Consider the following 25296-nt stretch of genomic DNA (forward strand, 5'->3'; position numbering starts at 1 on the left):
TACATTATAAATCTGGAAAATTTGTGTGTGAACCTCTCTCGAATAATCAATTATCATCAGTGATAATCGATTATATCAGTGTATTTTTGTTGGAATAATGTGTTTTGAGAAGAATGAAGGAGGGACAAGCTTTAAGGGCTGTAGAACGTGATATTGAGCACAAAATGGAGTTGTTTGATATGGCTAGGTCAAATTGGACTCTTGTTTGATATTGGAGCATGAATATGTGATGAGAGACACTAAGATGTATGGTTAATCAATGAGCACGAGAGGTGAAGGACATGTGTCTACTTATTGTACTTAGTAAATTCTGAAACTATCTGTCATTTGATACGGAATAACGACCCTCTTTGACCTTGTGCGCGAAAAGGAAGTGATGTTCAAGTGTTGAACCTTCTTTGTATAGAAAGAATGATGTTTTTACTAGTCCTTGTGTGATAGGAAATTAGGTTCTTTAGAAAAATTTATTTTCATACTATAATAATGATTTGAAATGTTCTATTCTGTAATAATTGGTGACACTCAGATTTTAGAACGTTAGACATCATGCCAGAGAGAACTTAAAGCATTGAACATAGGTTATTAGTGTAACAACAAGGACCAAAGACTCTTCAGTGTTACAATGATTGGACTGTAACGCTAAACGCAGTCTACAAGTTAGTTATAGAAACAAAAATAATATTGGTACTCATATAAAACAAAAAACAGAAAAATAGTATATAAAACATATTGATCAAGAGAAAAAGTTCAAAAGGTAAATTAGAAGTGAATGGTAACTCAAACTTTAAGCAAAATGAGTGATATGGCATATTTTTTGTTTACCTTTAGTCAAGAAAATTGTTCCTTACATTGCATCCAATTGAAGACAAGAAGAAAAAACATTCTTAATGTAAAGAATATAACAAATTAGCCGACTTCTATACATATATGTCTGATTAAAATGAAATAAAGGTATCATAATATATAATTGTCCAGAAAAAATTAATGATTTACCATACAGCGAAAGCAAGATTCTTTTCTTTTATGTTCGAAACAAAAAGTCACGGAAACTAAATACATTAATTTAAGTATAAAATATTCATAATTTTCTATATTAATGCTCAAAAATATTTTAGAAGATAAAGAATTTTATTTACATAGAATTCAACAATGTGTATCTATTTGCATTATGAACTCATTAATATTAGCAATAACTAATTGACAGTTTTTTGTGTGTCTTCTGAGGAAATAAAACCCTATCTGTGCCATAACCGCACCATAAATTAGTATAAATATATATTCTATAAACTTTTTTTTTATAAAAATAATAAATAGATTACTTTAATTGGTTATGTTTATTTTTTTTCTGTCAAAATTACTCCCCAATGTTAATTTTTATCCTTTTATCCATTGTAAAAAATAATTAATTATTAGAATACAAATCAGCCTTAAATTATAATTTATGTAGATTAATATGATTATTGAGATGTGAATAACATGTAAGTGTTTTCACTTGTCATGGATAAAAAAAAAGCAATATACCAATTTATAACTTATTAGTTAATGATAAAAAATGAATGCCCATTTCGTTTCTACATTCCAAACCAATACGCCAATTAAAGAATAAGAAGAAACCAACACATAAATTTGTAACTTTCTAAGTAAGATTAATATAACATTAATGTGAGAGAATATGAATAGTAGCACATTCACAACCAATATTATTTATTTTTCAAAACATCACTTTTAATTCTAATTCATATACTATTAGGAAAAGTTTGTGATTGATTCATTTGGAAAATAGGTGATATATATAAATCTTGAACATGACAAGACACCACATATATATAGAGGCACACACCAACATTCACACATGCAACATACAATAGGTGTTACCAATAGCCACATTAAGCAAAATGAATAGTCATACCAATCTCAACTCTTTCTTTGTGCTCCTCCTCCTCTTCTTCATTCTCTCTTCTTCCTCCTTCCTTGCATTAGCTAAAGCTGGTATGAATCATATACATGTATTGTGATAAACAAGACTTTTCATTTTTTTTTTCTTTTTCATGTTAGAAAGTCAGAATGAGAAGGTATCATTGTTGTTATACATCGTTTGGCAAAGGGAACTTAGGATATTAGTAATATCTTGATCTTTCTGTTCCTCACAACATCATGTTTTGCCAGTTTTTTTTTGTCTGTCTGTGTTCTGAACGCTGCTATATGCATAGTTCCTGATAATTGTTTTTTCAATAAAATTTAATTTCCCCACTATGATTTCCCTTCTTTCTCCAAATGAATGCATATTATATATATAACCTGGTTGTGTGATTTCTCACTGATTAACTGGCATGAACTTTGTCCTTTGTATGAACAGAAGATGAAGAATATAACTACAAAGAAGAGAGTGACAAAGGGCCAAAAAATTGGAGGCGTATCAACCCAAAATGGAAAGCTTGTGGGAATGGAAAACTACAATCTCCCATTGATATCCTTGACAAAAGGGTGCAGGTGTTACATGAATTGGGTAAACTTCAAAAGGATTACCAACCTGCTCCTTCTGTCTTAAAGAATACCGGTCATGCCATCATGGTGAGCCATTAAACCATCACACTTGAGTATTAGTATCACCCTTTCCAAAAATGATAGCAGATTAAGATTGATTTTGAGATTGTCATTATATAATTCATACTTGTTTTGGATATCTGGTAAATATTTCTTTCATATTAGGTATCTGATAAACTAAATATTTTAGTCTGAGATGTGTGTTAAGTTAAAATACCTATCACTGTTTTAGTTTAATACCAACTTATTAACTAGGACAAAGTTTAGGACAGTTTTTCTAATCACATATAGAAGTACTCACCTATAGGGATCAACACTTTCCCAAGAACTGAGACATTTGCATAAGGAACTTGTATCTGTGCTTAATGATTCGACAGGTGAAATGGAATGGGAATGCAGGGCAGCTTAACATAAATGGAACTTACTACAAACTGGTTCAATGTCATTGGCACACACCTTCAGAGCACACGTTCAATGGAACAAAGTGAGTTTGCCGTTTTTCATTTGGCTAATTTAACAACTTCATGTAGTGGTGATGAACCTCTTTAGCATTGTACTGACATGGTTCTTCTGTTTGTTTTATAGGTTTGAGCTGGAACTGCATGCAGTCCATCAAAACTCTAAAGGAGAGATTGCTGTTATTGGAATATGGTATAAAATTGGTCGTCCTGATCGCTTGCTTTCAAAGGTTTGCTATATTTCTCAACATTGCTTGTGAATAGATTATATTTGTACAGAGGATAGACTACTCAAACATGAGTTATGCAGATGAAATGATTGTGTATAATATAGGGCATGAGTGATCAATCCTAATCTTTTATTTGTGAAAAGCAAAACCTTTGTTCTTTTGGGCAGCTTCTGAAGAACTTACAATCAATTGGAGAAAAGGACATAGATTTAGGAATTATTAACCCAGGAATCATCAAGTTTGGAAGCAGAAAGTACTACAGATATGTTGGTTCACTTACAAGTCCACCATGCACTGAAGGTGTTGTTTGGACAATAGTGAAGAAGGTTCTGTACTTTCACATGAGTTTTTAACTAACTCATGCAGACTGATTTGTACCAAACACTTTTTTTGTGAAGGACAATGATATTTTGACAACACTTTTTGACAACTTTTTTGATAACGGTGTCATCATTTTATTGGTCTATTTGAATTTGTGTTTAAAAAATATTTAAAACAGACCAATCACAAGCTGCCACGTATGTGTTGTCAAAAAATTGTTAAAAAAGTGTTGTTAAAAGAAGTTTTTCCTTCTGTAAACTCATATTGCATGTGTATTACAGGTGAGAACAGTCTCAAGGGAGCAGTTGAGAGCATTGAAAGGAGCTCTTCATCATGTAAGTAACTGAGTACACACTGTAGATTTCTCAGAAATAAAAAAAAATTCCTATACCAGATGTTGTTTAATTTTATTAAAATCCTATAATGCTTAAAGACATTTTAACATTCTCATTTATGGATTATCATATAATTAAAAGTTGTTGACTTTATGAAGAAATGAGCATGCAATTGCCACTACAATCCTTATCTAAATCACAACTATTCCATAGGGATATGACGACAATGCAAGACCGATACAGAATGTTAATGGAAGAGAAGTTTGGTTATATAGACCTAAGGAGGATGCAAAGACTACTTAGATATTTGTATAAAGATGTGAAGGAATTCCCAGATGAAGCCCGAAGGATTAGAGTGAAGCACTTGGAATGATACATGTTATCTTTAGTGTTATAAGTTGTCTTTAGTGTGCTTGTTTTTGCAGTAGTTGCTTTGATTTGTTTCTGGTTTAAGAGATATTGATGATTTGACCTCGTATGAGGGAGAAAATTAGACTGGAGGGACTCATGCTTTGTTTTCTCTCCTTCCAATATATAAAATGGTAGTATATGTTGAATGTTGCACAGTGAAAAATTGGATCTATTATTTTATTTTTGTTAAATCATGCATCCTAGATACTATGGAGATAAAATTTAAGAGATACCCTAATGGACAATGATGGTTCTAATATATTGAAGAAAAATATTCTTTTGAAACATCTAAAAAAAATTACATTGAAAATTTAAAGGAAAAGACTTAATTGATTCAATTTTACAAGTTTATGAATCTAATTAAGACTAAAAAAAAACAAATATTCATTTAAGATTGATACACAAATACGAGACTAATAATGGTTTAAATCTTTATAAATAATAATCCAAATATAATAATCTAAACAACACAATTGTTTATACATGTTTTAAAAATAATTGATTATTTCATTTAATAATTAATTATGTTAGATATTTATAAAGTATATCAATTTTAAACAATTGATTATGTTTAATCATTAATAATAATCAATTATGTTGATTCAAAATGGTTTATAAGTTATAAGGAGACATATTAATAAATTATATCTTTTTTTATTTTTCTTTTGTAATTTGACTCGAATTTCATGCATGTGTTTGGAGTGCAGGTTGTTTGGATTAACTATATATAAATTCAAAAAAAATTAAACCAGTTTAAAATTGTGGTATGTTCTTGAGTTATATTTTTGCTTATTTTCCTCAATTGTTGTTCTTGATTTTCATTAACCATTGCATTAGATTTCTTCCATTATCAACAATTTTAAGTAAAACTATTTTCTTTTAATATTTAAAAAACTTTTTGCAACCAATTCAACCCTCTTCCCCAATCCCGATTGTGTTTTGAGCCATTATTATTTTTTAATTACTGTGAAAATTAATTAAATGTTTTACCAGTTGTTTCTTATCTATTGTGTTTATCATCATATTTTTTCAAAAAATCTTAGACTTTCTTTAATCCATCAAGTTGTTGATGAAATTAAAATCTAATCTTTTTATCTAAGATTACTTTTTCTCAAATTTTTTTCTTTAACTTCTTTGTTAATTGACCCACTTAAGTCTCTAAATATTAAGGATAAAGGCTTCCATGCTTCTATATTAGAAATGGAAGCGTGCATGAATTGTTGAAATGTCTCTTTAAACTTTGATTTTCGTTCGTGCAAGAAAGATTATTGTTGTTGGTTTTGTGGATGTGGTGATCTATTTGAAGATCTGACTTGTCCTATGCCTTGGTAAGATTTCCAACCGTGATTGTAGTTCCCATGATTACCTTGGTAGCCTTGATTTCCCATATAATTGACTTCTTTTTGTGTGTATAAGTGCTTAAGTTGAGATTGTAGAGATGTTTATAAAACTAGAAGTATTAAAAACATAAAAAGTCTTGATAAAGTGATGAGGGTGCACACTCACAACTATATCAAATATAGTTTCCTTTCTTAATTTTGAATGTTTGGGAAAAGAAGAGTGATAAACATCAAGTAGTTGGTAAAAGTAGGTTATGTAATTAATAGATGTGGAGAGAGTATGTATAGAAAATTTGTATTTGTTAGAAGATGAAATATCGTTGGAGTTTGAGTTGTGTTTTTTATATTAGACTGGACATATTTTCGCCTTTTTGGTTTGTGTGTAGTGTTCAATAATAGTAAAGAAATACAAATTCAAGACAAACTTGATCTGCTTACCTTTATAATAGTTGGAGAAGGCTTATAAGGCAATCTTTTGCCTTATAGATATGAAGTTGTTATTGATTGCTATTAGTGGGTGAGGAAAGACGAGTGCTAGTTATATGGGTTAGAGAAGACGTGGAGTCTAGAGGCTAGAACTTGGATCAAATGAGCTTTAAGAGGAGGTTTTTGGAAAGGTAATTTCTTTGGATAAAGTAAGAGTAGGCAAAAGAAGATGAGTTTGTAAGGTTAGTGCAAAGTGAGATGTTAGCGCATGTGTAAGCAACAAGGTTTGAGAATATGAGGTATAAGAAGCTTTGTGAAAGACTTGAGTATAGAGATGAAGAGGTCAGTGGGCCTTATGTAGTTTTTGGGGGTTCATCTCCTAGTGAAGGTAACTAAATTGATTGAGAGTTTTGATGACCAATCAAGTATGATGGTGCTTTCTCAAGGGAGAAAATTTTTCTGCTAGTATGGGTAACTTAACAAAGGAGCATTGTGCAAAACAACAAAAGAAGAAGGTGGTTCGATCCTTTCAGTAACGACACTCACATTAATGATGATAACAAAAGAGATGTTCAAGTGTAGAGGTTCATACGGGAGAAAGGATTGTCCTTAGACTGAGGCGAAATGTTTCAAATGCTAGAAGGAAGGCACACTAATAAGGATTATTCTCAAAGGGGAAGGCAAACTAGTGCTGCCAGCATATAATTAAAAAGGAAAAACTAAGAAAGGTTTTGAGTAGCTAGAAAGGGTGCTTATGATAGCTAGTGCTGAAGCAATTAGCATAGATAGTCTCATTCAAAATATTTGTTTTATAAATGAAAGTTGTGTTAAGTGTTTTGGTTTGGTTTGAAACAACACACTACTTTGTGTCACATGCATGCGTACATTGCATACGAGGAAGATAGGGCTTGAGTTGGTGGTTTTTGCTATTAGAAAAGCATTGATTTAGACTTAGTATGTTACTATGAGAAACTACAGTTTAATGGATTTTGAAGGAGAAGTAGTTGTGTGACAAGATATCCAAGTGTAAGTTTATGTTAAGGGAGGTGTGTCTCTTAAAATAAATGGTTCTAACAAGTGGAAACAAGGTGAAGGAAGAGAAGTCCTAAAGGTGTCACTAAAATAAGGAACTTCATGCGTTTTGTTGGTTTTGAAAAAGTTTTGTGGGAGGTTTCTCAAGGGTGGTTGTTTCTTTGTCACAATTGACACTGAAGGATAATATTTTGAGGGTAGCCAAGAGATGTGAAAAGAGTTTTTATGTTATTGAGGAAGAGGTGGACCGACAATTCAGTGTTGATCAATCATAACACAGGGGAGCCTTTTGAGGTTTATTGTGACTCAACACAGTGGAAGTGAGAATGTATGTTAATTAAAGTGGTGCAACGGTGTGGTGGTAGGGTATGTTTCTAAATAATGGAAGGTGCAGGAGAGGAACTATCTTACTCATGACCTGATGGTTAATGTAGTAGGGACTTCTTTAAAACAATAAAGGAAATTGGACAAGAGGAAAATGAGGTGAATTTAGCTGCAATTTTAAGTTGTGGTGTTTCCCTAAAACTAAAAATACAATAGAAGAGGCTTTTAGCAAAAAAAAGGATTTAATTTGCTGGTTTGATAATGAAGGAATTAAAATTGATGTGAGTGAGACTTCATTAATGTAGCCACTTGACTATAATTAGCAAGTTTTTTTAAAATGGTCTGGGAAAAAGCAAATTAGAAAATCCTAGGTTGAGATGTACCTTAGAGTTGTTACATATTGATCAAGTTAGTGATTTCAAAATTAACCAAGACGTTGTCGAGGAATGGTTATAAGATATTGGATTAGAAAGTGAGGAAGGATTGTCAGAATCAGTTTTGTCGTTACAACAATTGAAGGTTCTAGTTAGAAGTGAGATAATATTGCTATGAATTATGTTACCTACTACCCAAAGTTAGGAAAAGAGGCATGATGTTATGGGGGTGGTTGACCCAAAATGTTCACTTGTTGTCATTCTGCTAAAAGTCATGCATGATCAAGTTGGTCGAGTTGTACATCAAGAAGAGAATAAGATGGTGTGAAGTGCTAACTAGCATGTTTTAGATTGAGACCTAAAGTTATCTTTAGATTTTTGGTAAAAATCTACAAAAGATAGTGGAAATCATATGGAAGAGGGGTTCAATATATTAGTTACAAATTGTTGGTCAAGTTTAAAGAATTATTCAACTTTAGATTTGAGATTGAGAAGTTGTCATTGGGTGTGGTAACTAGGCCAATCTATACTATTGAACACCATATTACAAATATAGAAACAAGGTTTTTAATTGGTTAAGGTGTCAGGAAAGATAAATCAAATAAGTTTATATGATTATTATAAGAGAAAATGGGGAAAGCAAAAGCTTACCATTTACTTGATTAGTGAATTTTCAAGAACGAACATTTATGTTATTGAGAAAATGTAAAACCTTCTTTTTAAAATACAAAACTATTGCTTTAGAAAACAAAAACGCAAAACACCTTTGTCTTAAATTTCAAGTTTTTATTTTTCACTAATCTAATTGACTCAATCATACCTTAATCACAATTATCCAACTAATTTATACTAATCTTCTCATATAGGCTTAACCATACTAACTATATTTCTGATTAATAATTTTATTGACCAGTCAATTTTCAAAAACTTTTCATTGACACCTAGTAAACTTTTTTTAATTGTGATCTCAACAAATGTTTTGTTGGATCAAATTTGATTTAAAAGAGTTCACATAAACTCGACCAATTATTTTTATCTAATCAAATTTATGTTATACAATTTTAAAATACATCATTCAAACAATAATTATTATTATTATGTTATTATATATATATATATACTCGTTTATTAAAAGAATAATTAGTTTATGGCAAATTAAAGATTGAATTCCAATAAGAAAATATTTACAATTTATGTTGTTACTGTAAGGATAATTTTTTTTTTATATTAGAAAAAAGATAATTCCATCTCCCTTCCGTTTCATCTCGCCGTCTAGACACGGGGAAATCCCACCGTCAATCGTAACACACAGGGAAGCGCATTTTAGCGTTAGTGTCACCTGTCCAGCGCACGTTAGTCAACGTCAGTGCTTCCATTCTCGATACTCTTTCTCGTCTCTTTCCTTCGCCTTATCCTGCGCACCACTCCGTTCCCCTTTTTTCTTTTAGGGTTACGCTTCTTCTTCTTCTTCTACTTCATCTTCTTCTTCTTCTTCTTCTCATGCTTCGTCCAAAAACTAGGGTTTCTTCGTTCTCGAAGTAGTCGCGTCGTACCACATGGATCACCGACCGAAATCGAAGGATTCACTCCCTTACTCCACTCTTTTCAATCTCGAGGTCCGTACCAGTTATCTTCTTCGACGAAACCTTTGCGCTTCTTCTCATCGTTTCTGTGCTAATTACCTTTTCCATGGTTTCTTATGATTTACTTGTGGAATTTATTTGAATTTAATTTTAACAGTTTGCATTTTCTTTTGAAAAGAAATTTGAGGATTTTGCTATTTTTCTTCTGTTTTTTCTGACTGCATTGTTTTGTAGTCTTTGGTGAACTTTCAACTTCCACAACACGATGATGATTTTGATTATTATGGGAATAGTAGTCAGGATGAGAGCAGAGGCAGCCAAGGTAGACACTATTTCGATATATATATTTTTTCTGTTTATATGAGACACTATTACTTGAATTTTCACTATTGTAGATTTTACTGTTTGGCTAGTGAGTGGTTGTTTTGTTCGTTGGTTTGAGAGTTGGGACTTGAATAAAGTGTGTTCTGTATCTTTTTGGTACTTCCATGAGTAGGTGGGGGGATTACAAATCATAGTAATGGGAATGTGCATGGAAGGGAGGCGAGTTTGTTGAAGAAGAGGAGGTGGTCTCTGAACCGTGACAGTGAGGATAGGAGCGGTTTTTATGAGACACACATGACAGAGGAGCGATATCGATCAATGTTGGGAGAGCATATTCAGAAATACAAGAGGAGGTTAAAGGATACAATAAGTAGTCCTGCCCAAAATCAAGCTACTGTTGCACCTGGGAAAAGCAGCACAGGGTTGAAAGCTCGGAAGTCAGGGAATGAGCGCAGGGGAGGATTACATGCTGTGGAGACTACGTCAGAATGGATGAATGATTCGAGCTCCCAGAAACCAGGAAACTACCGTGAAGCAGATTTCACCCCACAATATGGCACTGCTGATAGGTTTTCCTTTTAATGGTGTTTAAGTTTTTGAATCACGAACCATTATTTAAGATGAAATTTACCTTGCGTTTGTGAACTCCTTTCAGGATTATGTATGAACCTGCATCTTTGGATATCGGGGATGGAATCATTTACAAGATTCCTCCAATCTATGATAAGTTGGCAGGAGCTCTGAACCTCCCAAGCTTCTCGGATATCCATGTTGATGATTTTTACTTAAAGGGCACCTTGGATTTGGGTTCATTGGCTGAGATGATGGCAGCTGATAAAAGATTTGGGAATAGAAACCGAGCTGGCATGGGTGAAGCATTAACGCAATATGAATCACTACAGGCACGGCTGAAGGTCATGGGAGCTTCAAATTCTGCTCATAAATTCAGTCTGAAAGTGTCTGATGCTGATTTGAATTCCTCCATTCCAGAGGGGGCAGCGGGAAGCATAAGGCGATCTATTTTGTCCGAGGGTGGTGTATTGCAGGTTTATTATGTGAAAGTTTTGGAGAAAGGTGACACCTATGAGGTATCTATCATATAATATGAAGATGTTTTTCTCTTTACACTCTCCATCTATTTCTTTTTATCATTTAGCTTTGTTTTGGATTGTTTTAGATCATTGAAAGAAGCCTACCTAAGAAACAAAAAGTGAAAAAAGATCCTGCCTTGATCGAGAAGGAGGAAACAGAACGATGTGGTAAGATTTGGGTAAATATTGTCAGAAGGGACATACCAAAGCATCATAGGAACTTCACTACTTTTCATCGAAAGCAGCTTATTGATGCCAAGAGAGTCTCAGAGATTTGTCAAAGAGAGGTATGGTCCCTTATTTCACTCCTTTAATACATTTTGTCTGTTATATTTTTGTTTTGATTTGTGGTATATCTTGAGTGTTGCTGTAAAGATTTTGTTGGTAGGCTTTGTACATGGCACTTTGTCTACAGTAACTTATGTGGACCTTTTGCTCTTTCAGGTTAGAATGAAAGTTAGTAGATCCCTTAAATGGACAAGGGCTGCTGGAATGCGCACCCGGAAACTAGCTAGGGACATGTTGCTGTTCTGGAAACGAATAGATAAAGAGATGGTATATTTTAATTCCTTTCTGAAATTTATTGATTTTCCGTATTGAACACCGGAAGCACATGGATGTCAAGAGATAATCTTTTAGATGTGATTGTGTGGACTTTTGTGTGTCATGATGGCTGCATACCTCCCTTGCACACTACCTTCACCTTTGAAGACATGTTTTATGGATGATAGTCAAGACTAGTTTTTACCCACTTGTGTATCTCTGCTTGCAATGGATAGATGTATGTTTTTGTCTATTGCATAATAGTCTTGTAATCTCTTACCATTGGAGTGATGTCACTGTATTTTACATGTAGTGGTAATGATTGTTGAAGGTGGCAGTATTGTACACTTCTTTCAAACTAAATTATTTAATTTTGGCTCTAAGGTACTGAATTTAGATGTTTTTGGTCCATCTGAGATACAGAAGATGAATGAATTGTGATGTTTTTCAATAGATATCAATCAGACCACGTTGTTGGTCTTGACACAATATAAAATGGGTGGTCCGTTTGGTGGAGACGAGCAGATATGGCAACATGTACCTGTATTTATTTTTTGAATCTGAATATGTTGTGCTAGTGTACATTTGTAACTCTTACATTAGACTTGGATACACTATAAATATTTCATTTCTTTCCTTGGCAGGCAGAAGTGAGGAAGAGGGAGGAAAAAGAAGCTGCAGAAGCTTTGAGGCGCGAACAGGAGCTTCGAGAGGCGAAGAGGCAACAACAAAGGCTTAATTTTCTTATACAACAAACTGAGCTGTACAGTCACTTTATGCAGAACAAGTCAAACTTGCTATCTTCAGAAACTTTACCCACTGTAGATGAAGATGCAAATGACCAAGATGCAATGATTGATGACTCTTCAGATGCTAAGCCTGATGACGAGGAAGATCCTGAAGAGGCTGAATTGAAGAAGGAAGCTTTGAAGGCTGCACAAGAAGCAGTTTTTAAGCAGAGAAGTTTGACAAGTGCTTTTGACACTGAATGCTTGAGGCTGCGCCAAGCTGGTGAAACAGATTCACTTCCACCAGATGTTGCTGGAGCGAGTAATATTGATTTGCAAACCCCGTGAGTTTCTTCTGTCTTTATCTGTTGCCATTTAAATGTACTTCTATAGTGCATGTACAATGTACATGCAAATTTTTCTTGATGTTCATTTGGATAATATTAGGTATGTGTTAAGTATTATTGTATTAATTTGAATTGAGGTTTTGAATTCTTGTGTTGCAGCTCCACCATGCCAGTGGCATCCACAGTTCGGACACCTGAATTATTTAAAGGGGTTCTTAAAGAATATCAGCTAAAGGGTCTTCAGTGGCTTGTAAACTGTTATGAGCAGGTTCGAGCAATCCTTAATATAGTATGATTTATTTCATTTGGTTGTGAATTTGATGGATTTTGGTTACTTTCAGGGTTTAAATGGTATTCTAGCAGATGAAATGGGACTTGGAAAGACTATTCAGGCCATGGCATTCTTGGCTCATTTAGCTGAGGTAGCTATTCATCCACCTTTTTTTGTACATTTTTGTGACTTTATTGTAACCTTGTTGTCCTTATCAGGAAAAAAACATATGGGGACCTTTTCTGGTTGTTGCACCTGCTTCAGTATTAAATAATTGGAATGAGGAACTTGAGCGCTTCTGCCCGGAACTGAAAAGACTTCCATACTGGGGCGGACTTTCAGAACGGACAGTACTTAGGAAAAGTATTAACCCAAAGGATCTATACCGTAGGTAATGTTAATTTCTTTTTGCAGAATTTCGCCCATCTTTAATTTAAAACTTGAAATCTGAAAAAAAAGAAAAAGCTGGTGTAAAACTTCAATATGGTTTGTAAATTTTGAAGTTCATTAAAATTTGAGCTTTATTTAATGGGTGCTATTTTGTGATTGGCATGGAATAATGGTTCTCACTTTTAAGTTATAATTAAATAAAACAATTGGCTTTGAACAAAGTAAAAAAAAAAAAAAAACAGGATGCCAATGGTGGAATTCCTTTTTATTTTAGTAAGTATAATCATCTTGCTTTTCAACCTTTTGGACTGTGTGATAGATCTAATCTATATTTTGTCCCTCATCTACAACTATAAGCTCCATTGTAATTTATTTGCTTGGTCTTTAATTTTCATTTTTTTTTGTATTGTAATTGTTTTACCAGGGAAGCTAAATTTCACATTCTCATCACAAGCTACCAGCTATTAGTATCTGATGAGAAGTATTTTCGTCGAGTGAAATGGCAGTATATGGTTTTAGATGAAGCCCAGGCTATCAAAAGTTCGACAAGGTTTGTTGATATCTTGTTTCTGTGGTGCATTAGTTAAAGAAATCTATTGTTAATTGATCATTATTTCATCCTTTTAACTGAAAAAGATCTGATTAATTATTTTATATTTTGCATTTTTAGGGATTGTATCTTCACCAGTTTTGCGTTTATTGTGTTGATTATGTAGTCAGTGAAGAAGTTACACTAACATCTTATGATTTCCCCTTTAATTTTCTTTTATTTCGCAGTATAAGATGGAAGACACTTCTCAGTTTTAATTGTCGGAATCGCCTACTGCTGACTGGTACACCCATTCAGAATAACATGGCTGAGTTATGGGCTCTTCTTCACTTCATCATGCCAACTTTATTTGACAGCCATGAGCAGTTTAATGAGTGGTTTTCTAAAGGGTATATATTCCACCTTAAAGTCCCTGGATATGTTAGGTAGGTATTTAACTATAGTCTAATCTTTTTATGATCTACCCATGGCAGAATTGAGAACCATGCGGAACATGGAGGTACTTTGAATGAGCATCAGCTTAATCGATTGGTAAGTTTCTTGTTGATTGCACAACAACATGACTACGATGTGTTATTATAATTTACATTATACTGGATCTTTTGTACAAGAAATTTTATGGGCATTTAAATAGCCTATTTTTTGGAATGTAGGTTAATTGCTTGGTGTTTCACATTAGGGGAAGTTGTTGGTGCAATTCATCAAGTTCTTATTTTGATTGTTGTAGGAATTGTGTGTTATATTCACAATTTATATAATTCTGTCTGGGATATAATGATTAAAATTACAAAAAGATTTGTTATGTGGTGACTATTATTTTATTATTTTGCTCACTGCCTCTGATTAACTTATTTTTTTTATCGTTTTAAATCCTTATCTTAGAACTCTAATTATTGCTTCTCCTCACAGCATTCAATTCTAAAGCCTTTCATGCTGCGGCGTGTTAAAAAGGATGTGGTTTCTGAGCTGACTAGAAAAACTGAGGTTACTGTGCACTGTAAGCTCAGTTCTCGGCAACAGGCTTTTTATCAAGCAATTAAGAACAAGATCTCTCTTGCCGAATTGTTTGACAGTAATCGTGGGCAGCTCAATGAGAAGAGAATTCTGAATTTAATGAACATTGTTATTCAACTAAGGAAGGTAGACAATCCATAATACTTCTGGCTTTCTTTTCTCTTTGTTCATAATTTTTAATGTGAGTTTTGTATTAATTCATTTTGAAATAAGGATTGTTTTTCCACCAAGAGAGCCTGTAAAAAAATATTACTCTTTGCACATATGATAGGTTTGCAACCATCCTGAGTTGTTTGAAAGGAGTGAGGGAAGCACATACCTCTACTTTGCAGAGATTCCGAATTCCCTTCCACCTCCTCCATTCGGGGAATTGGAGGATATTTATTATTCTGGTGGTCACAACCCCATATCATATGAGGTATTTCCTCATAATGCTTTATTCACTATATCAAAACCTTCAATTTTATTTGGATATGTTTTGTTGCAAACTTATGCATATTGGTTTCTTAGGAATTATGTCTCTCCATTCCTATTAGATCACGTGTTAATGGTAGGAAATCTTCATGTTGTATGATACGTTGTTATGTACTGCTTAAACTATCCTTGATGCTATAGTAGTTTAGACAGAAAAGCTAATTTGATCCATGAATACATGTAAGTTCATTTAGGGCTCTGGACAATGTTGAAATGTTGCAGTTAAGTTTCCTATTCATTTAGAAGGGCACCAATTGAAGTTTTAGTGTGCTTTTTAGTTTATACACTGTTATCTGTTGAGTTGGTAACTTTTATAGTCTATAATAAGTGGTTGTTGTTGTAAAGAAGGTTTTTAATGGTATTAGACTGTAACACTGACACTGGTTGACTCAATGTTGAGATTTGAGATGAACGAAAGAGGATATGGAAGATAGAGGGATGCTATATCTTTTAATGTGAGAACTTATATATAGAAAGAAATAAATAATGTAAAACTGAGGGAAGATAGAGAGTAAATTAATGCTGTAACGAAAAGGTTAGTGGGTTCCATGTGTTGTGTTGCTGCCTTAATGGTAAAACATGATATGCATGGAACCTGTTGCATTTTTACTGTGAAAGGAAAGTATTTTCCATATCCCATGTCATGCTGATATTTGTTTTTCTTTGGATTAGGGTTTTTTCTTTTCCCGACTAAGTTGCTTCTACTATCTAATGTCAACTATGCTTCCTTTAATTCTTTTTACTGCTTTTGTTAATTACCCAATGAACTTTCAGATGCCAAAACTTGTCTATGAAGAAATTGTACAAAGTTCAGAGATTTTTGGATCATCTGTTGGTCGTGGTGTCTCCAGAGAATCTTTTCAGAAACATTTTAGTATTTTTAGACCAGAAAACGTTTTTCGATCTGTATTCTCAGAAGACACGTATAGTACAAGTGGAAACCTAGGTTTTACCCATTTGATGGATTTGTCTCCACAAGAGGTGATGTTTCTGGCTACTGCTTCTTTTGTGGAGCGACTATTATTTTCTATTACGAGATGGGAACGTAAATTCATTGATGAAGCTGTAGACTTTCTAACTGAGACCATAGATGATGACCCAGAATGTAGTTACCTTGAGAAAGAAAAAGTCAGAGCAGTTACAAGGATGTTATTGGTGCCAACGAGATCCGAGGCTCAGTTTCTGCAGGAAAGATTGCAGACTGGACCCAGCCATGCTCCTTTTGAGGCCTTGATTGTCCCACATGAAGATAGGCTGTTATCAAACGCCAGGCTTGTTCACTCTGCTTACACATATATCCCACAAAGTAGAGCTCCTCCTGTATGTTATGTTTTTCTATTATCTGCTCTTCATTTATGATTTTCCAAAATTTGTTGCCTCGTTTTTAGTTCCTTTTTAAATAGAATGATAATTTGTCATTGACCATTTTCTTCTTTTCGTTTTCATAGATTGGTCTTCACTGCTCAAATAGGAACTTCTACTATAAAATGATTGAAGAATTACATGATCCCACGGTTAAGAGGTTATTTGTGGGATTTGCACGTACATCTGATTATAATGGACCTAGAAAGCCAGATGCTCCTCACCATTTAATTCAAGAGATAGATTCTGAATTACCTGTTTCTCACCCTGCGCTTCAGTTAACACATAGCATTTTTGGAACTTCTCCACCAATGCGCAATTTTGACCCTTCGAAGTTGCTCACTGTAAGAGTTGCTTTTAGTTTTGTTGATTCTCTTGGTCAGGGATTGTCCTCTCTTCTCTCAACTTTCATGTTGAATAGATAATCTAATTTACATAATTTTCATACAGGACTCCGGAAAACTCCAAACACTTGATATATTATTAAAACGGTTAAGAGCAGGAAATCATCGTGTACTCTTGTTTGCTCAGATGACCAAAATGTTGAATATTTTGGAGGTACTTTCAACATTTCATGATGTCCAACGTATTGATATTGATTGTGTGTAAATAAATATAAAAATCCAGGATTGTATATTTCTGAGATGTCCAAATCAAAGTTGTGAAACATGGGTAAATAATGAATGAACAAAATTAGTTACTTACTAGAACCCTTTAGCATGAGTTTATTTGCCTTAAATGTAGTGATTACTACTCAAATGAAATCGACTTATGAGGAGACCTAGAAATTGCATGTTTTGTGTGTACACATGTATGTTTTTATTGCCCTAAAGGTATTAGATGAGTTCGGTTCAATTATGCTTTAAGAAGTTGGGAACTTGGAATTTCTGGGTAAAGTTCAAATTTTCAGTGATATGGAATTGGGAACCCTTCCTGCCAAGTATACAGAGGACGGGGCAACATGATCAATTTGTCCTTTTAAAACTCACTTTTTTTCTTGTACATTCTGACTTGTAATTCAATCATCTTCAGGACTACATGAACTATAGAAAATATAAGTATTTTAGACTTGATGGATCATCCACTATCCAGGATCGTAGAGACATGGTCAGAGACTTTCAGCATAGGTATTGTCTTCTTCTAGTTTCTTTGTAATCTTTTTATATTGTATTCTAGTTCAACTATTGATCATTAATTATTTTATTATACGTATTATTTTTGATATTTCTTATTAATTTGTTGCAGGAATGATATTTTTGTTTTCTTATTGAGTACAAGAGCTGGTGGGTTAGGTATCAACTTGACGGCTGCTGACACAGTCATATTTTATGAGAGTGATTGGAATCCAACATTGGATCTACAGGCAATGGACAGAGCTCATCGTTTGGGCCAGACAAAAGATGTTAGTTCCACCTATCACCAACTTCTCCCTCAAACTACTTGTTCTATGGATGTTAACGTTACATATTTTTTGTGAATATCAACAATTGGCCTCTGGATTTTCCTTCATTGCATATCTGGAATTTATGCTTTGCCTTTCTCTGGCTCATGCACCTTTTTCTTTCTCAGAAATTAAAGCTATTCCTTTTTAGTTTGCAAGTGCTTAACTGATTTTAGATGCATCTTCGAACTTGCAGGTTACTGTTTACCGACTTATATGTAAAGAGACAGTTGAAGAGAAGATTCTTCTTAGAGCGAGTCAGAAAAGTACTGTGCAGAACCTTGTCATGACTGGTGGATCTGTCGGTGGTGATCTCTTAGCGCCTGAGGATGTTGTATCTTTGCTTCTAGATGATGCTCAGTTGGAGCAGAAGTTAAAGGAGATCCCTCTCCAGGTTGGTTTTGGATCTGGTTACCAGACTTCATTAGTTTATTATGTATTGAATATTCTAGACTAACTAAAAGTAACATTTTTAGAAAAAGTTCTTTAAACCCTAGAACAATTTTGAAAAGTTTTCTGATTGTTTGACCTTGTTTATCCTTTCAGGTAAAGGATAAGCAAAAGAAAAAACAACCTATGAAAGGCATTAGGGTAAATGAAGATGGTGATGCATCACTGGAAGATCTAACAAGCTCTGCAGCTCAGGGTACTTCAGATTATGATGCTGCCGTGGATCCAGAGGGTTCAAAGTCTAGTAATAAAAAGGTATCATTATAAGCCTTCAATGTATTTTCTGGAGAGGATTTAACCTCCAAGAAGTCTTTTTTGTTGGTGATGATGCTCTGATTGATCATATATCTAATTTATTGGTTATGAAAATTCTAGATACTCATTTCAGTTCGTTGCATGGTAAAGAAAATTGTTAATTTATATTGGAAGTTTGTAGTTTCTTATTGGAATGGAAATAGCTGAAAAGAAATCGGGAAACTCCTCTGTGATAAAAGTTCTTAGGGTAAGTTTCGTGGCATGAAGTTTATCGATATGTTACTGTACTGTTGTTTGAAAGGAATTTAGTAGTCGAAGTGGGAACTTTCTGTGTTTTTATTTTTGGAGATGTTGATTATGAGTCTCTTTACCTTTAGAGCAGAACAAGTATGCAATAATTTTGAAAGAGTAGTCTATTTATATGCAATGCACAAATGTCACAGAGTAACTATCCTTAAAACTAGTTAACCCATAACTCTTCACTGTACCATGACAAAAAAGAGATAGACAATTTATTTTCAATAAAACTAATTCACCATTTAATCGATCGTGGTACCCATGATGGTGGGTTCATACGCAACAGAACATCTCTTTCCAACACGGTGATTTTTTAAATCTCATGCTTTTGCTAGTTTGATCATTTGTGTGAATTTTAGTAACTTGAATTTTTAGGTGTACTCGTGTTCATGGAATCCAAATATTTTCTGTATTTTGAATGTTATGTGAATTTGGTAAACATAATAATGTCTTTCTGCAGAGAAAAGCTGCCTCGGATAAGCCGAGGCCAAAGAATTCTCAAAAGATGAGTGAATTTAGTACTGCATTCATGGACAGCGAATTGGATGATGTCGATCCAGTGGGTCAGAAACCCAAGAGACCGAAGAGGGTAAAGAAGAATGTGAACGTTGAAGATACTTTTACTGGGACTGCTATCACTGTTCCAGAGCAGAGCCAATTTCCACCTCCACGTGATTTTAGTGCCGGTGGTTCTAAAGCAGAATCAGGGCAAGACAACTAACCATTCTGTAACTGATGTCTCATATTTCCAGCCCTGTGGATTGACATTTTTGTGGGGACTGCTACATTGGCTCCCTTGTTGATCAACAGTTTCTAGTTCCCAATTTCTTGGTTCTCGTCTAACTACAAATACTGGTGGCAAAGCTGAGTCAAGACAGAGGAAAGTGTATATCCTAGGTTCAGGTTGTATATAGTAGTCCTTAATGGTATACTGATAGTTTGTACAGATTGGGCCATCCTTACTCCAGTTGATTTTTGTGCGCCACATCCAATATTTATTTCACATGAGTAATATACATTTGAGTCTCTCTTGATCAAGTTTAAAAATAACTTATTCAATTAATCTGGATAAAGAAGTGGTGGGATTGATCAAAGTTAGAAGCCGGTGATGGCTAAATGTTATGCTTAGAAAAACATAAGTGCAGGAATAATTTTTTCTACTCCCATCTTTTAGTATTGCTTTACAAAAATAACAAACTTGTGCAAATCATCTCATACAGTAAATTGTAGTAATTCATCTTTAGTTTCCGTTTTCCTAAATAATGCTTTTAATCACCATTCATTCAATATATATATATAAATGGTGTTTGTTAATGTACATAAGGATTTTTTTTAATTGGTACATTTTAGTAAAGTGTACCAAATTTTAGATTATAAAAATGTCTCTTTTAAAAAAGAAAACTAACTTTAAATCGAAAGGTATTTTAATAATTTTAAAATTTAATTTAAAAAAAAATAAAAGGTAGTTATTAAAAATTTTGATGGGTAAGTTATTAGCTTTTATTCTATTTTTAATTTTAAAAAATAACTACCTTTTATTTTATTTTTTATTTTAAAAAACAACTACATTTTAAAAAATATAAAGGTTTAGGGTTTAGGATTTATAGAACCCGTCTAGGTTTATAGAATCCGTCTGGATTAAAAAAACAACTATATAGGGTTTAAGGTTTATAGAACTCGTCTGGGTTTATAGAACCCGTCTGGGTTTATAAAACTCGTCTGGGTTAAAAAACAACTACCTTTTATTTTATTTTTTATTTTAAAAAACAACTACCTTTTAAAATATATATAATAAAAACTAATAACTTCTCTCGTGGACCAATCAAAATTTTTAATATCTACCTTTTATTTTTTTTATTTTAAATTAAATTTTAAAATTATTAAAATATCCTTGAATTTAAAGTTGGTTTTCTTTTTTATCAGAGACATTTTTGTAACTAAAACTTGGTACATTTTACTAAAATGTACCAACTAAAAGACTTTCTTACGTAGATTAACAAACCATATATATATATATATATATATATATATATTTATTTATTTATTTATTTATTTATTTATTTATTTACATGACAACTTTAATTTGTTATACAATTGTTTCAATAAATTGACGACAACAATGCCACACACTGCCAGCTGTACATGTAGGCATGCCATTCACTCATCGCCACACAAAACCTATCGTTGTGGCATCCAAAAATTATACCTATTGTAATGTATTAAATACAACATTATATTATAAGAATAACATTTATATTAATAACATCAATAATTTAATAAAATTAATTATAAGATGAGTATTTTAGAAACATTTTAACAAAAATTGTAAAGAAGATTTGTTTCAAATTGAAATTCAAAAGAAAAGTTAAAAATAAATTAAGACTAATGTAACATTGTAATTTTTTTTTATAACATTCAACTCTTAATAAGATTTGTCACACTGTCCATATTACAAAGCGGTCAACTCAGAAAACTTAATAGATTCTATTACAGATATTCATAAATAACTTATAATAACAAAAGATATAGAAAATCCTACATGATCCTAGTATATTACACTGAATCAAAAGTGTAATAAGTCTTCTAAAAATAGATGAAACTAAAACACATCATCCTAGTATATGTTTCCTCTCCATCTCCTCCCAACACTTTTTTACCCATAAACTCACATCATTACGATGACCATTGCAAAAGAGAAGAACAAAAACAGACAACCAAACACAAAGAAGAAAGGATAAGCTAATATTATCAAAGAAATTCAAATCATGCAATTATAATTCAGCATACGACACATTTTACTTTCAAACCAAAACAACCTAAGCATACAGATAGATTCTAGACTTGACCATCTGAATACATGTTTTATTGTCGAGCTATGGTGGGTTATGCACTTGGGGTGACCATTACTACTCAACAGAGTTATTGTTAATGAGTTTCACCCTACCACACACAATGTTAGTCTGTTAACGCCTTAGGCCAAGGTAAAGCTCCTAGACTAGGACTTCATGCTACTCTCACCACATGTCTCATCCCTCTCTACCTGATAATGAATGACTATTAGAATGTCAGAATAACCCTCAAGATTAAGCTCCTACAATAATGCATATACACTATATAAAATCTCTCCACGAGAGTCATGGAATTATGTCCATCTACCATGCACATGATCAAGACATACTTATCATCATCACAACATCATACATGTATGAACAACTACTATACATATTAATATTCAAATTGCATTTCTTGAAACATCATGCATATTCATCTACCATAAACATGTTCACAAACCATAAATATCCATTTTCTTATGAGATAATCGATTATCAGACCTGATAATCGATTATTTCAGAAACTTTTAAGAAAAGACAAAAATACCTACTGAAATAATCGATTACTAAATCTGATAAATAATTATTCCAGAGAGTTTTTAAGCAAAGATAAAATTCAGACTGAAACAATCGATTATCAAGTCTGATACAGTTTTTTATAGCAACATGATTTTCTGATTTAGGTGCAATTGAGATATATCCAAATGACCAAATTGGTTTCTCTAACACTATGGTTAATGCAAAACATGTTTATAGTTAAATTTGAATACCATTTTTCTCATTTGGTCAGAAACAAGACGTATTAGACTAACTTAACAACTCAAAAGCACGTATAACTAATTTTACACATTGTAAACTAGAAATTTGAAAACTAAGGTTTAGAACAAGTCACAATTGACTCAAAAACAGACCATAAACCTTCATTTTTATGACAAACCTTCTGCTTTAGATTATCACTTGTTAAAACTCCTAAAAATAGACCAAAAGCAACATAAACTCAACCTATTTACTACCCACCAATTCAACATTAGATTTATGGTTAACTAAGGTTCTATAATTTTTTTTTTTTGAAATGATATAAAAATAGCTCCCAAACATTAGTTTTAGTTCCAAAATCACTCTTATAGAAACTCCCCTACCAAAACATCAATTTGGACCAAAAACCAACTTAACAACACTCCATTTTCACATCTTTCAATTCTATAACAAATTTGTACCTCATAGAACTCTAAAACAGCAGCATCACATGTTCAAGCACGTTCTATTTCAAAGAATACACTGTAATATTCATCAATAGACAAATATTCACTCATCAATATACAAACTCATTCAACAAGCATCTCAATTAATAGCATATTTAACCAAATATCAATCTCACCACTATCAAACATAAATTTATACTTCTCACACGAAAGTAAAGCATATATTAGCTTCTTGGTGGAAAGCTCAAATACTTCTACTAGAACAAAAACTCGTACCTCAACTCAGATAACTATTGTGATACCTATATACCATAAAATTTTGATAAGGTTAAGCCTTTAAAACCACTAATCAACAAAAAACTATAAAAGAAGATTGGATGACACATGCGGCCAAGTTACTTGTATATGTCTAAAACAGTTAATAAAAAAAAGAAATAGAAACTAATTTACTCTATAAGACAATCTAATTAGAAGAAGTTGTAGATGTTACTGTTGTGATCGTCTAGACACTTCTTAATCATAAAAAAGATAACTCAAGAACTTAGAAACTTAAAGAGAGAAAAAATGAAGTGTAGAAAAAAAGTTTAAAAAAATAATAAATATTTTAAATAATAAAAAACGTTTATAAAATTTTATTTATATTATCGAATTTTTAATATTAAAATAAGTTAATCTCATTAATTTAATACAATTATCAACTCAAATATTCTATTTTTAAATATTAGTGATTTTAAGATTAAGAATGGCTTACTTTGATTTATTTATAATATTTTAATAACTATGATAAAATGAATAAGGAGGTTATATCTATTACGGAAATTATTTATTGTTCTTTCTAAGTTCCCCTTAGTCACATCATTTTGTTACATTTTTTGCAACTTCTATTATAATATTCACATTTTTAACTAATTTTTTATTTGGTTGTTGAGATCTTAAGATAAATAATAGTTTCATATTCTTATATACGACCGATTTTATATTATATTGATAATATTAAATTTATAATCGTATATATATATATATATATATATATATATATATATATATATATATATAACTCTTATAATGAATAAAGATGTCTTAATGATATTTCAAGAATAAAAAATATATTCAAAATTAAATTTTTCCCATGCATACATTTTTTTTTTTTAATCAAAAACTTATGCTAAACATCATTTATGTATTTTAACTAGGAGAATTTGCGTATAGTTGTCAATGAATGAAACATGTGGCTCCTTTTCCTACCAATCTTATTATTAATCTTGTTAAAATAGATTGACATCACTAATATTTGTAATTCTCATAGTATACCTTCAATAATAATAATAATAAAATAGTAATAATAAAATAATAGTAATAGTAATTATTAAGAAATATTACTAAGATTCATAACTTCTTAATCATGCAAGACTTTTTTTATGAAGTAACTTCACCTCCTTAGTTGAAATAAGTTATCTTTTATGATTTTCTTCATAAATGGACTCTGTTTCATTATAATTAAGGTGTTGCAGATAAAAAAATTGAACTAATTAATCCAACTTAGATATGTGTAACAAAGGGACACCTAATCTCTATACTGACAAACGTTCACATCAAAGGGAGATAAATCACGTGAACATTAATAATGCATTGTTGCAAAATCAATGAATTGGATCACCTAAATTCAACTGGCATAGTACTTGAGAACCCGAATCTAATTACATTCATCCACAGGCTAAAAGTGTTCCATCAAACAACAAATTCATGAAATCAAACTTAGGCATAGACATAAGAAGCAGAACATTAAATGTTTGTCCCTTTACACAAAGAAAAGGACAAATGTATGACTACATGTCATGTTCAAAGATTGGGAAGGAGACTTCACATCAACATTTGAGCAAACTCATACATTAATTAATATTAATTACCGTTGGGGAAGTTGGCCTCCCCCAAACACTTTTAATGCCAATACATTTATATGGGTGGCACCCTTCTCAATATCATTCCACATTAATATGAATTTTCATTACACTTTTTTTTTTATCCATGTGACATGTCAAAAACCAAAAATATAAAATTTTATTTTTCTTCATTGGGAGCACAAATTCACTTCTTTACATTTTTAATGAAATCTCTAAATATGTTTTTTCCTCCATTGAATTTGAGACCTTACTTAGGAAAGTTGAATTGAGTTTTACTCAGAGAACATTAAACATGCATTTCAAAATGTCTTCAACCATGAAATTTATTAAATGAAATACTTTTTATAATGTTTTATCATTTTAATTGCTTAAAAAAATCAAATAATTTTTTTTCCTAAAAGTATTTAGTTGATACAAATTACCAATTTGAATTAAGGTGAAAGAACA

The 25296-nt window shown here is 32.3% G+C and overlaps 2 protein-coding genes across 2 annotated transcripts; both read left to right on the forward strand.

Moving 5' to 3' along the window:
• Positions 1-1867: 1867 nt before the first annotated feature.
• On the forward strand, positions 1868-4419 carry LOC106752560 (alpha carbonic anhydrase 4). Its single transcript, XM_014634262.2, has 7 exons — positions 1868-1989; positions 2357-2571; positions 2922-3028; positions 3130-3232; positions 3400-3558; positions 3835-3888; positions 4102-4419. Exons 1-7 carry the CDS (start codon positions 1896-1898, stop codon positions 4189-4191), a joined length of 822 nt encoding a protein of 273 aa, XP_014489748.1. The 5' UTR covers positions 1868-1895; the 3' UTR covers positions 4192-4419.
• Positions 4420-9088: 4669 nt separating this feature from the next.
• LOC106752564 (DNA helicase INO80) lies at positions 9089-19974 on the forward strand. Its single transcript, XM_014634270.2, has 23 exons — positions 9089-9411; positions 9613-9700; positions 9875-10271; positions 10358-10790; positions 10880-11080; positions 11238-11348; positions 11981-12408; positions 12571-12679; positions 12753-12833; positions 12901-13073; positions 13497-13622; positions 13850-14011; positions 14096-14153; positions 14532-14762; positions 14908-15054; positions 15885-16430; positions 16559-16816; positions 16923-17030; positions 17505-17599; positions 17718-17874; positions 18110-18307; positions 18460-18618; positions 19376-19974. Exons 1-23 carry the CDS (start codon positions 9352-9354, stop codon positions 19634-19636), a joined length of 4587 nt encoding a protein of 1528 aa, XP_014489756.1. The 5' UTR covers positions 9089-9351; the 3' UTR covers positions 19637-19974.
• The last annotated feature ends 5322 nt before the right edge of the window (positions 19975-25296 follow it).

This window comes from Vigna radiata, unplaced genomic scaffold (assembly GCF_000741045.1).
Source record: "Vigna radiata var. radiata cultivar VC1973A unplaced genomic scaffold, Vradiata_ver6 scaffold_154, whole genome shotgun sequence".
NCBI lineage: Eukaryota > Viridiplantae > Streptophyta > Magnoliopsida > Fabales > Fabaceae > Vigna > Vigna radiata.

Bases quoted from the DNA above. Each gene is read 5' to 3' on its own strand.
- LOC106752560 (XM_014634262.2), top strand. From the start codon at position 1,896: ATGAATAGTCATACCAATCTCAACTCTTTCTTTGTGCTCCTCCTCCTC. The intron at 1,990-2,356 runs GTATGAATCATA...TTGTATGAACAG, and splicing joins CCTTGCATTAGCTAAAGCTG to AAGATGAAGAATATAACTAC. The intron at 3,029-3,129 runs GTGAGTTTGCCG...TTTGTTTTATAG, and splicing joins CACACGTTCAATGGAACAAA to GTTTGAGCTGGAACTGCATG.
- LOC106752564 (XM_014634270.2), top strand. From the start codon at position 9,352: ATGGATCACCGACCGAAATCGAAGGATTCACTCCCTTACTCCACTCTT. The intron at 13,623-13,849 runs GTTTGTTGATAT...TTTATTTCGCAG, and splicing joins GCTATCAAAAGTTCGACAAG to TATAAGATGGAAGACACTTC. The intron at 14,154-14,531 runs GTAAGTTTCTTG...TTCTCCTCACAG, and splicing joins AGCATCAGCTTAATCGATTG to CATTCAATTCTAAAGCCTTT.